This window comes from Littorina saxatilis, linkage group LG11 (assembly GCF_037325665.1).
Source record: "Littorina saxatilis isolate snail1 linkage group LG11, US_GU_Lsax_2.0, whole genome shotgun sequence".
Lineage (NCBI taxonomy): Eukaryota > Metazoa > Mollusca > Gastropoda > Littorinimorpha > Littorinidae > Littorina > Littorina saxatilis.
The window spans coordinates 1,557,486-1,570,711 of record NC_090255.1 but is presented as its reverse complement, the minus strand read 5'-3'; the positions used below and the strand labels follow the sequence as shown (position 1 = coordinate 1,570,711).

Sequence of the window (13,226 nt, the reverse complement as noted above, 5' to 3'; positions counted from 1 at the left end):
ATAAAAGTGGAAAGCGCTCGCCACAAACATGTTGCAACCACGGACACTCCTGTTTAGACTTTGTAGAATCTGCAGGTAAAGAAGTGGTCTCCCGATGTCAAAGTTTACTTGTGAGATGAGAGCTCCGTGCCTTGCCTCAATGTCACCGTTAGAATGCATGTCAGGCCGAAGCGAACTACTGTAGAATAGTTCGAGGAAATATAAAAGTTTAAAGTGATAAGATACACTCTGCTCTTGTTTAATTGATTTCTGGGTATCATTTACTGAACGTGATACGCACACGAAACAGTTCTTGAAAGCACAGATAAGAATCTTTCCAATGTTCAAAATATCATGGCGATGGGGGAGTCACTCGACTGGTCAAATCTCTTTCAATTAATTTGCAGTAAAACAAAATGAGTATGAGGACTTGACAGTAACAACATTGTACTTTCGATTACGATTCTAGACTGCAGGGTCATGTATGGAAAGCGTGGCCAACGCTAAAGCCTGCATTCAGTGTACTTGGCATTTACAGACTTATTGAATACGAGGTTATGGCTGCCTAAATGGCGGCGTACTTCTTCTTCTTTAGCGTTCCAGAATTTTCTGGTTACGTGTGAGCTTTTTTTCCCATTTAAGTTCCCCAGCTATACTCAGATAGCATAGTCAGCTTCACTCCGCTTTCGTTGAGTAGGCGTACTGAGTATTTTCGTGTTTCCATAACCCACCGAACTCTGACATGAATTACAGACTCTTTTCCGTGCGCACTTGGTCTTGTGCCTGCCTCTCTCTGTCCGTGATTCTGATACCCCGACCCAGTTCAAAAGCTCCCTCAAGACCCACCTTTTCCGATCCGCCTTTTCTGCTGATCAGTGAGAAGCAGTTACTTCACCTTGTACAAAATGTGTGGCACCGATGTATAATATTCTTTTAGAGTTTTTAATAATGTACAGTTAGATATTTGCTTTATTATCCTTTATTTTGTACTTGTTTTATTATTATTATTATTATTTTTGGTTGATTGTGTGGAATGTAAGGTTGTGAGATTGTTATGTACGAGTGTATGCATGAAGCGCCTTTGTAAACGCCACGAGCTTCCCTTTGGGAAGGTGTGCGCGTATAAATAACCATTATTATTATTATTATTATTGTGCTTGCGTGTACACACGAAGGGGGTTAAGTCACTAGCAGGTCTGCACATAAGTTGACCTGGGAGATCGGAAAAATCTCCACTCTTAACCCACCAGGCGGCAGCGACCGGGATTCGAACTCACAACCTCCCAATTAGGAGGCCGACGTCTTACCACCACGCCACTGCGCCCGTCGGCGGGGTACAAACGGTCACAGACATGAAAACCCACTCGGGCAAAAACACGAGAGTACGTGGGAGTTTCAGCCCGTGAACGCAGAAGACGAAGAAGAAGCATACATGGTTCAGGTTATAATCACGCCCAAAAAAAAGTTGTATGTTTCTGGTAACATGGCTACAACAAATAGGGTAGGTAGGTAGGGATTTTTTTGTTTTTGTTTTTGTTTTTTGTTTTTTGTCAGGGTAGAAAATAACTATACAGTGACGCAAAGAGACTGGACTTACTATACAAAGAGAAAGACAACACATTACAAAACAAATGAGACAAAAGGGATGCGGAGTTATCCCCCTTGTGTCGTCTGCCGTCTGTTACTTTCGTTTTGACGCTTTTTTCTTTTCTTTTATTTTACAAATGCAATAAAAAAAAAAGTCTAGGGTCGGCGGGAAAAAACTAGGTAGGGTCGGGTGACCAGAAACATACAACTTTTTTTGGGGGGGCCTAAGCCTATGAGTCAAAAGTGAGTCGAATGGTTTCTTTGAATCTGTTTTGAAGGCAGCGCGTAAGGCCGCATTCAATGGGAATCATGACTGCCGTGTTCACATGGCGTGTTTGCGTTAAGTATGGATCAACTCGGAAACGAAAATAGCCATGATATCGTTTTAAAAGATTGCGTGCGTACGTGTGTGTGTGGTTGTGTCCATACACGCGTGCGTGTGTGTGTGTGTGTGTGTGTGTGTGTGTGTGTGTGTGTGTGTGTGTGTGTGTGTGTGTGTGTGTGCGAATATCTCTTTCACCCCTGCCTTTCTCTCCCCCCCCCCCCCCGCTCTCTCTCATTCTCACTCTCATTCTCGCTCACTTCTTCTCTCTCACTCTCACTCTCTCTCTCTCTCTCTCTCTCTCTCTCTCTCTCTCGGTCTCTCTCTCTATCTTTCTCTCTCTCTCTCTCTCACTCTTTCTCTCTCTCTCGCTCTCCACATAAAGCATATTAACTCTACCTGTCCCAAGATAGGCCAATTGGTTGCAAGAGGACGTTAAAACTAATTATCATCATCTCTCTCTCTGTCTTTCTCTCTCTCTTGATCTCTATCTTTCTCTCTCTCTCTCTCTCTCTCTCTCTCTCTCTCTCTCTCTCTCTCTCTCTCTCTCTCTCTCTCTCTCTCTCTCTCTTGGTCTCTCTCTCTCTCTCTTTCTCTTTCTTTCTCTCTCTCTCACCTCTCTCCATCTCTCTCTCTCTCTCTCTCTCTCTCTCTCTCTCTCTCTCTCTCTCTCTCTCTCTCTCTCTCTCATTCCAGTCACCATTCCTTAGATTATTTATCAAAAACTCTCCAAGAAAGCATTAATGTACTACTGAATTGGTCAGAGTTATACCATATGTCTCTCAACCATACAAAAACAAAATGTATGCTCATAACCACAAGACAGAAACGACAAAATCTATTATCGAGCATTCCATGATCCACCCCTTTATATTAAAAATCAAGTATTGGAAGAAGTGTATCACCAAAAAGTCCTTGGTGTAAAGATTGATAATAATTTGTCATGGAATGACCACATTGATTACATCTGTAAGATTGCTTCCCAAAAAATATATCAGTTATCAAAAATTAAACACTTCTTGAATCTCCACTCGCGAAAGATTTTGTTTTACAATCACATCTTGTCAAATATTGATTATGCATCCACCGTGTGGAATTGTGCAAGTGCTAATGTTTTGAAACCTTTAGCCAGTCTTCACAGAAGAGCAGTTAAGCTAGTTATGCTAACAAATCACACTCCTTCAGAATCTGATCATACAAATGTGCAAGTGTTACCATTTCAAAAAAGATTAATGTATAATAAAGGTGTTATAATGCATAAAGTGATGTCAGCATATGCACCGGAGACATTACGTGATAATTTTATTTTGAACTATAACAGACTAAAAATCATAACACCGTCTCCACGTATTGACCTTTTCAAATCAAGCCTTCTTTATTCAGGTGCGGTCCTATGGAACTCACTGCCTATTTTTCTTAAATATAAAACAAACACAGACAGCTTCAAAAAAAATTATATGTCGCACATAATGCAACTAAACATTTGCTGAATGGTTCATCAATTCATTTAAAATGTATGTGCATGTTAAACAAAATTATAATAATATTCAGATCTAGATTAAGTTATGTTAAAAATTGACACTTTTTATCATTGACAATTGTACTTAAAATGCAGTATGACAATTTATTTTTAAATTTTGTATCTGTATATACAGTTATGATGTGTTAATTTTGATGTGATTCTTTGATTATATTGTTTTCTGTTCTTGTTCACCCTATATTAGGGCGAGGGCTGGATGTAAAAAAGCACTATTCTTGCTTATCTATTACCCTCGATAATAAAGATTTTGTCTTGTCTTGTCTTGTCCTGTCTCCCTCTATCTCTCTCTCACTTCTCTCCTCTCTCTATCTCTCCCTCTCTCACCTCTCTCTCTCTCTCTCTCTCTCTCTCTCTCTCTCTCTCTCTCTCTCTCTCTCTCTCTCTCTCCATAAAGCATATTAACTCTTCCTGTCCCAAGATAGGCCAATTGGTTCCAAGAGGACGTTAAAACTAATTGTCATCATTTTCACGAGTTTTCATTCACAAACACCTGGGAAATAAATCTCATGTTCCCCATGCAATAAATCCCCGGTTACCATAGTTGCAGGAAGTAGGTTATACATGGATAATCAAAAGCAAACCCAATAGAAACGCTCGGGGATTCTTCGGCTCTTTTCATTGGCGTTTCCCCAGACCTAGACAGACGACACTGCTTTGCAAAGTTCCCAAAACGAACTGGCAAACTGGCACAAGTAAACAAAAAAAAAAAGATAACTACTTAAATTCATCACAAACAAATAAAACCAAGCGATATGTTTTGTCTTCCAAGTTACAAAGGCATGGAGTGCGTGTATCTGTGTTTCGATACACAGACGTTCGGAGAAACACACACGTACACACACACACACACACACACACACACACACACACACACACACACACACACACACACAATAAACCAGTCTCAAATCAACCTCAGAGTCAAACAGCAAAGTCGTTTGCGGTTGAATTACGTCATTTATGCAGTGCTTAAGGGGGATTCGCAAGGGGAGGGGGTGAGGGGGTTGAAGGTCGGTCTGGGGCGGTGGTTGGGTTTAGAGTCAGCCAAGCCTGTATCATAATTATGTGTCTCTGGTTGTTGTTCAGCAGATTATGGTATCAGGCCGCGCAAGGCACAGCGCCCAGTCAATACACAGGATCCTATTTCCGTGTCTGATTCACAGCTCCGCTTCTAACAATGACAGCGAGAGTTCTACAGGTAAAAACGTTTTAATATCTGTGCATGCGATGATCCCAGCGAATAAAGGAGATGTCTCCGCCACGCCACACAAGCACAGGGTGCAATTACATTATCTGTGTGTGTGTGTGTGTGGGTATGTGTCTGTGCGTCCGTGTGTGCCTCGTCGTGTGTTGCTGTGAGTAACATTTTCAAAAACCTGATCTGGTTCACTCTACTTGAGGTCGCGTTGACTGAAAGCAGTGAGTGACAGTGTGTGTAACAAGGGGTTGTCAGAACTGACGTCCCACCTGCAGAATACAGTGTTGAGTCTTGACCGAGGGCGCACCCTGCATCTCCACACAGCAGCCTCTAGGGTTATAGTTGGCGCTGCCTCTACAAGACTGATCCATTGCCTGCACGACACACAGGGAGAGAAGACATGGCGGGAGGGACACGCCTGGCATCAACACTGCTCCTCTCTGTCTTCCTCTTTGTTCGGGCTCAGGACGACAGTCAGTTTCTGTCTTCTTCTTTTGTTGCCAAAGCATTTGTTGTTGTTGTTATTGTTGTTGTTGTTGTTGTTGTTGTTGTTGTTGTTGTTGTTGTTGTTGTTGTTGTTGTTGTTGTTGTTGTTGCAAGGTACGCCCCTGATACATTTTGTGGTAGGGGTTTAGACGACTGTCTTCTCCACGTTTCCTGCAGATTGCGTTGATATTTTAATTTTTAATGCCTTGACGCACGCTTTCATTTACTGAGAGTGTGGTCTTTCCGGTGGAGAGAAAGGGCTTTCTGTCGTTTAGTTGATTATTTTATACACACCGTTTACACTTTGCATTGTCCCTCATGGAATTAGAAGCTGTGTACGTCAGGGTATTGCCATCGTCATTTTCTTTTCTTTCTCTGGTTCATTTAACTGAATGTAAATAGGACTTTTCCACTAGCAGGGCGTGGGTGATGAACTTAGTGCCAACTATCTGAGCAGCTTACCTGCAAATGAGCATATTTTGCAGTTTTGTTTTTGCACAGTCTCTCCCTTGCCTCCCCCCCCCCCCCACCTCCGAGGAGCTTAACTGCATGTGACAATACTTTGCCTCGCCCCCGTGTCCACTACCCTATCCTCCCTCTCCCCCCCCCAAGATTCGAAAAGGTTATACCTACATATAACAATATTCTGATCATTTTGGTCACCGTCTATGCACCACCCAAGATCTTCAAGCATCTGTTTATGTACACAGCCTATGAGCCACCCAAGATCGTGGAGCCTGCAGCAGCTCGCCAGGAATTCCACAAGGGCGGGGAAGACGTGACACTGCAGTGCAGAGCTTCTGGTCAGCCTGTGCCTATGTACGTACAGTAGGATTCCATACTGCTTCTTGTCAACCCAGGGCCGGACCCAGGGGTGGGGGGGGTGGGGGGGGTTCCAGGGGTTCCGGAACCCCACCCCTGGAAAAAGCATGTACCTTGCTTTGAGTGTTGTTTTTTTTACTAGTTTTAGCACCAAAACAATGCTGCTCTTAACCCTCAAAACAAGGCCCAGAATGCACCAGATTGCACAGATTTTAACCGTTTTTCAAAAATTTTCCGCGGGAGCATGCCCCCCGGACCCCCCTAGTTCGCGCGCCTGCAAAGCAGGCGCGCGCTTGTGGCATCGCCACTTCGCTGATTTGCCCCCCCAAAAAAGGAGGAACCCCCCCCTTACAACTCATTAATTTTAAAGTGCAGATCTTCGTGATCAGGTTTACTTTACACTTCACCCCCCTTTTCTGACCGTCACAATCTGACAAAATCAGGTCTTAAAAAATCAGATCTTACAATCAGGTCTTAAAAACAGGTCTTACAATCAGGTCTTAAAAACAGGTCTTAAAAACAGGTCGTAAAAACAGGTCGTAAAAATAGGTCTTAAAAACAGGGAGTCGTGATATGGAGGTCCATTCACAGAGCCTATGTAGTGAAAAAAAGCAAGGTTTGAAAATGGAGGAAGTATTAAATCGGGAGAGGGGGGGGGGGGTTCCCCTGTACAACCGGTTTAATTATTTAAAAGCCCATTCATTCCGCTACCAAATTCAGCAAACAGTAAGGTGGCTTGGGTGATATAATTCTGTTATTTTGTCTGAGTTGTCCACTCGTGTTGGTCAGCCTAACAAGAGGTGTGTGTGTTTTCAAAGATGCAACAATGAAGTGGTTACCGTTAGGCCCGCACGATGAAGGTTAACAGGCGATGTTTCAAAACACATATAGCGACATGATAGTCGACATGATACCTGACATTATAGGTCAGTAACCAGCGATGTATACGTGAACAAGGGGGTTGTGTGTGTGTGTGTGTGTGTGTGTGTGTGTGTGTGTGTGTGTGTGTGTGTGTGTGTGTGTGTGTGTAGAGTGATTCAGAGAAAATTACAGGAATGATCTTCATAAAACTTACCATGAACGTTACTGGGTATGATATCCCCAGACATTGTTTTCAATGTTTAAATACATTATTTTGATGACGTCATATCCGGATTATAGTGAAAGTTGAGGCGGCACTGTCACGCTATCATTTGTTGTTGTTTGTGAAATAGATTGTACTTGTGTACAAGGAATCTTCGACCAAGCCCGGATTATGGGATTGCGTTTCAGGTTGGAAGCTTAATAATTCATTAATGAGTTTGGTTATTAAAAATCTCAAATTTCAATTAATATTATATTTCAAGTTATCGATCCAAAAAAATGGTTCATCTCATTTTGTATTATTTCCTGATTCCAAACACATATGAATATGTTATGTTTGTATTGAGAAAAAAAGCTCATAAAGTTAACAAGAATAAAGGAAAGCGTTTTTTTGTGAAGCGCACTGGCAATCGCGCTATACTGACTAGCCCAATGCTGGAAGTTGTTCACGCCGCGGGAAATCGATGGAGCTAAACTGTCTTGGTTAGAGAGAGAAATACAGTGTGATGATTTTTATTCTGTGAGTTCGACAGATTGACTAAATGTAGTAATTTGGCTTTTACGCGACTTGTGTTTAGATACGAATGGTACAGGAATGGCGCTCTAGTTGAAGATAATGGCTATATCTCCTACAACCCGCCATCAGGCATCCTCACTATAAGGAGTCTGACCACGCGTGAAGAAGGCTTCTACAACTGTCGGGCCAGGAACACCTTCCCTAACGGTCTGTCCGCCGTGGTCATCTCACCCAAGATTGAAGTGATAGTCGCACGTGAGTGTTTTTTGGGCTACTTGTTTTGCTTGCCTGTCATACACAAAAAGGATCTTAAAGGCAAACATGGTAAACGAGACAGATGTAGCTCTGTTTTCTCGTGCCTGTTGGTTTACATCCGGTGTCGCTTGCAACGCTAAATGTATCTGTGGGGAAGTCCACTTTACCAAGGCCTTGTCTTCTTGAGACGAATGTTCAGCTTTTTTGTGTGCTTTTTTTCCCCACCCATTACAATACAATACAATACAATACAATAACTTTATTAATCTCTAAAAATTCGGGTCGCTTCCTGCCAATGGAAAGCTAGCAGCAACAGAGTCGCGCTACCTTGGTGTCTGCGTGTTTAGGTATCAGCCACCTGCTTTTATGGCAGAGTGACCGAGGTCTTTTACGTGCCACAGTGGTGACACGGGGCGGAACATGGACACCGTCTCTGAGTCTGCACATAAAGTTGACCCGTGTCCGTCCCGGCCCGGATTGGAGCCCGTGACACTAGGATCACAAGTCCAGTTCCCTACCAACTGAGCTACCGGGCCACCCATCTTTGATCTTTTGGGGGGAAAGCTTTCGTTGTTGATACTTTTCATGTAAATACCATGCCTGTGATTTAGTTCTCATTCGTATGGAATTACAAGAGCACAACTGGTTATCATCTTCAGTCTCCGGACTGGTCACTGCCGGCTCCTAGCTCACCTCTACAGGCTAAAGATCTCCCACACAGACGACTTCCCGTGTGGACCAGGCAGGCAGACCCCAGAACATGTCCTCCAGACATGCCCAACCTTTGTGGACCAGGCACGCAGACCCCAGAACACGTCCTCCAGACATGCCCAACCTTTGTGGACCAGGCAGGCAGACCCCAGAACACGTCCTCCAGACATGCCCAACCTTTGTGGACCAGGCAGGCAGACCCCAGAACACGTCCTCCAGACATGCCCAACCTTTTTGGACCAGGCAGGCAGACACCAGAACACGTCCTCCAGACATGCCCAACCTTTGTGGACCAGGCACGCAGACCCCAGAACACGTCCTCTGGACATGCCCAACCTTTGTGGACCAGGCAGGCAGACCCCAGAACACGTCCTCCAGACATGCCCAACCTTTGTGGACCAGGCAGGCAGACACCAGAACACGTCCTCCAGACATGCCCAACCTTTGTGGACCAGGCACGCAGACCCCAGAACACGTCCTCTGGACATGCCCAACCTTTGTGGACCAGGCACGCAGACCCCAGAACACGTCCTCCAGACATGTCCAACCTTAGTGGACCAGACAGGCAGACCCCAGAACACGTCCTCCAGACATACCCAACCTGTGCGGACCTGTGAAGAAAGTTCTGGCCATAGATGTTTGACCTAAAGGAGAGACTGTGGCGCCCAGCGAACTGCAGACTTCCTCGCATCAATAACCTTGACAGTCTAGCCTGGCAACGAGAACTGCAGACAGCCTCGCATCAATAACCTTGACAGTCTAGCCTGGCAACGAGAACTGCAGACAGCCTCGCATCAATAACATTGACAGTCTATCGTGGCAACGAGAACTGCAGACAGCCTCGCATCAATAACATTGACAGTCTAGCCTGGCAACGAGAACTGCAGACAGCCTCGCATCAATAACATTGACAGTCTATCGTGGCAACGAGAACTGCAGACAGCCTCGCATCAATAACCTTGACAGTCTAGCGTGGCAACAAGAACTGCACACTTCCTCGCATCAATAACCTTGACAGTCTAGCCTGGCAACGAGAACTGCAGACGTCCTCGCATCAATAACCTTGACAGTCTAGCGTGGCAACGAGAACTGCAGACTTCCTCGCATCAATAACCTTGACAGTCTAGCGTGGCAACGAGAACTGCAGACTTCCTCGCATCAATAACCTTGACAGTCTAGCGTGGCAACGAGAACTGCAGACTTCCTCACATCAATAACCTTGACAGTCTAGCCTGGCAACGAAAACTGCAGACTTCCTCGCATCAATAACCTTGACAGTCTAGCGTGGCAACGAGAACTGCAGACTTCCTCGCATCAATAACCTTGACAGTCTAGCCTGGCAACGAGAACTGCAGACTTCCTCACATCAATAACCTTGACAGTCTAGCCTGGCAACGAGAACTGCAGACTTCCTCACATCAATAACCTTGACAGTCTAGCGTGGCAACGAGAACTGCAGACTTCCTCGCATCAATAACCTTGACAGTCTAGCGTGGCAACGAGAACTGCAGACTTCCTCGCATCAATAACCTTGACAGTCTAGCCTGGCAACGAGAACTGCAGACTTCCTCACATCAATAACCTTGACAGTCTAGCCTGGCAACGAGAACTGCAGACTTCCTCACATCAATAACCTTGACAGTCTAGCGTGGCAACGAGAACTGCAGACTTCCTCGCATCAATAACCTTGACAGTCTAGCGTGGCAACGAGAACGCAGTAGAAGTATGGAATCAGTGGTATTTATTAAACGCCCCACATGATGTGCTTGGCAAATTCAAAAACAAACAAGTCGCGTAAGGCGAAATTACTACATTTAGTCAAGCTGTCGAACTCACGGAATGAAACTGAACCCACTGTGTGTTTTTTCACCAAGAGAGTACAGCCGCTTCGTCAATCCCCGCGTGAAGGAAATCGCTCACCTTGCTTCCACGTGTAAAACGTAGTGATATTGACACGCCAGATTAGCGCGGTAGCGTATTGTGCTAAGCAGGAAAGCGCGCTTTTCTGTATTCTTGTTAACTTTCGGAGCTTGTTTTGAATACATCCTATCATATCTATATGTTTTTGGAATCAGGAAATGATAAAGAATAAGATGAAATCTTTTTTGATCGATTTCTTAAATTTTAATCGTAAGACTAATTTATCTATTTTCGTTAATTGTGATCACATTTTTAGAGTAAACATGACATATGTATATATTTTTAGATTCAGAATGTCGTGAAGAATACGATGCAATCAATTTTAAATCTGTTTGCGAAAAATCGATTTTAATGACAACTTTAATGAGCAAACTCATTATTAAATTTTAAGCCTCCAAGCTGAAATGCAATACCAAAGTCCGGGCTTCGTCGAATATTACTTGACCTAAATTTCAACCAATTTGGTTGACAAATGAGAGCGTGACAGTGCCGCCTCAACTTTCACGAAAAGCCGGATATGACGTCATCAAAGACATTTATCCAAAAAAAGAAAAAAAAGTCTGGAGATACCATACTCAGGATCTATCATGTCAAGTTTCATGAAGATCGGTCCAGTAGTTTTCTCTGTATCGCTCTACACACACACACACGCACACACAGACACACATAGACCACGACCCTCGTCTCGATTCCCCCCTCTACGTTAAAACATTTAGTCAAAACTTGACCAAATGTGAAAAGAAACAAGTCGCGTAAGGCGAAATTACTACATTTAGTCAAGCTGTGGAACTCACAGAATGAAACTGAACGCACTGCATTTTTTCACAATGACCGTAGTCCGCCGCTCGTGCAAATTGCAGTGAAATTAACGAGCCTGTTTAGCGCGAATGTGGTTGCGCTGTGCTGCATAGCACGCTTTTTTGTACCTCTCTTCGTTTTAACTTGCTGAGCGTGTTTTTAATCCAAACATATCATATCTAAATGATTTTGGAATCAGGAATCGACAAGGAATAAGATGAAATTGTTTTTAAATCGATTTCGGGCATTTAATTTTAATCATAATGTTTATATTTTTAATTTTCAGAGCTTGTTTTTAATCTGAATATAACATATTTATATGTTTTTGGAATCAGAACATGATGAAGAATAAGATGAACGTAATTTTGGATCATTTTATAAAAACATAATTTTAATTACAGTTTTCAGATTTTTAATGACCTAAGTCATAAATTAATTTGTAAGCCTCCAAGCTGAAATGCAATACCAAAGTCCGGCCTTCGTCGAAGATTGCTTGGCCACAATTTCAATCAATTTGATTGAAAAATGAGGGTGTGACAGTGCTGCCTCAACTTTTACAAAAGCCGGATATGACGTCATTAAAGTATTTATCCAAAAAATTAAAAAAACGTCTGGGGATATCATACTCAGGAACTCTCATGTCAAATTTCATAAAGATCGGTCCAGTAATTTAGTTTGAATCGCTCTACACACACACACACACACACACACACACACACACACACACACACACACACACACACACACACACACACACACACACACACACACACACACATACACCATGACCCTCGTCTCGATTCCCCCTCAATGTTAAAACATTTAGTCAAAACTTGACTAAATGTAAAAAGTATAGAATCAGTTGATTTGAAGACAGTGGTTGTTTTGTGTATCGTTTGCAGGTATTGTACGCGGGGTACGGTCTGAACAAGGAACCGTAACGGTCACAGAGGGAAACTACGTCTTCATGACATGTGGGGATACCCCACTGGAGTACTACGGTCCCACCACCTTCGAGTGGCTTTATGACTTTGGTCGTCTGGGAAGAGATGACCAAATCTTTATTGATATCAAAGGTGTGTGTTTCGATGTGTGATTTAGTCTATAATTATGCTTGTAAAACAGTTAAAGTCTGCGTTAAACTTATTATTTTATTTTATTGTGTTGTTGTTGCTGCTGCTGATGCTGCTATTGTTGTTGTTGCTGCTGCTATTGGTGGAATGGACAATTTCCTTTCTCTTCTTCTACACTGTATACACCACTGTTCCTGCTCCAAAAATGTATTATTCTCTCATGCTAAATGTGTACTTCAAACATACATTTCAGGAGAACTTCATTTTGCCTACGTGATGCATACCGATGATGGGTCCGAGGGATACTACACCTGCAGCATGCACAACTCGATTCAAGGGCTCTCAATAGATGGGCGACAAACCAGCCTAGTGGTCATACAAGCAGACTCGAGTAAGATGTGTGTGTCTTTGTGGAAGGAGACATTAGACATAGTTAAGATAAGGTATTGCAGCGATGACCAAGTCTCGAAATGTTAACTCGCAAGCCGGGCACGTAACTTCAAGAAAGTTAATTGATAGTCCGCAAGGAAGTTCGCTGGCCCGGTACACACCACACCGAATTATGAATGACAGATTTCACAATGCAAATAGCAGGGATACGTAGTGATACGTAGTGATACGTAGTGTGGCAACTCGTAAATGAGACATGGATGTGTTCATGTCTGAATGCGTAAGAACAATGCAAGGAATGTCCAGAGAGGTATGTGGGAGGTGTTTCTATAACCTGCCCTGTTATATAGTGCTATATGTTTTATGTAAAATCAATGTCTTGTTTGTACTATTGTTATGTACCACGCCTGAATTTCTCTATGAGATAATAAAGTATTCTTATTCTTATTCTTATTCTTAGTACAATCAAACGACCAACATGTCACTAGCTTGCCAGGCGGTTTCTACTAGCCCAGCGGATGTTTTACTCGCCCCTGCCGATCGGG

At 43.3% G+C, this 13,226-nt stretch overlaps 1 protein-coding gene across 3 annotated transcripts in view; it reads left to right on the top strand.

Annotated features, from left to right (window-relative positions):
* Positions 1 to 4,722: 4,722 nt before the first annotated feature.
* The window catches only part of LOC138979377 (contactin-4-like), a 140,030-nt gene continuing 131,526 nt past the window's right edge, over positions 4,723 to 13,226 (top strand). The window contains exons 1-5 of one of the 3 annotated variants that reach the window (XM_070352086.1): positions 4,723 to 5,099; positions 5,823 to 5,931; positions 7,596 to 7,789; positions 12,121 to 12,294; positions 12,545 to 12,682. In XM_070352086.1, coding sequence (XP_070208187.1) covers positions 5,027 to 5,099; positions 5,823 to 5,931; positions 7,596 to 7,789; positions 12,121 to 12,294; positions 12,545 to 12,682 — 688 coding nt within the window. In that variant the 5' untranslated portion in view covers positions 4,723 to 5,026. The remainder of the gene's footprint in view (positions 5,100 to 5,822; positions 5,932 to 7,595; positions 7,790 to 12,120; positions 12,295 to 12,544; positions 12,683 to 13,226) is intronic. The other 2 variants (XM_070352085.1, XM_070352084.1) reach the window with 2 other exon arrangements.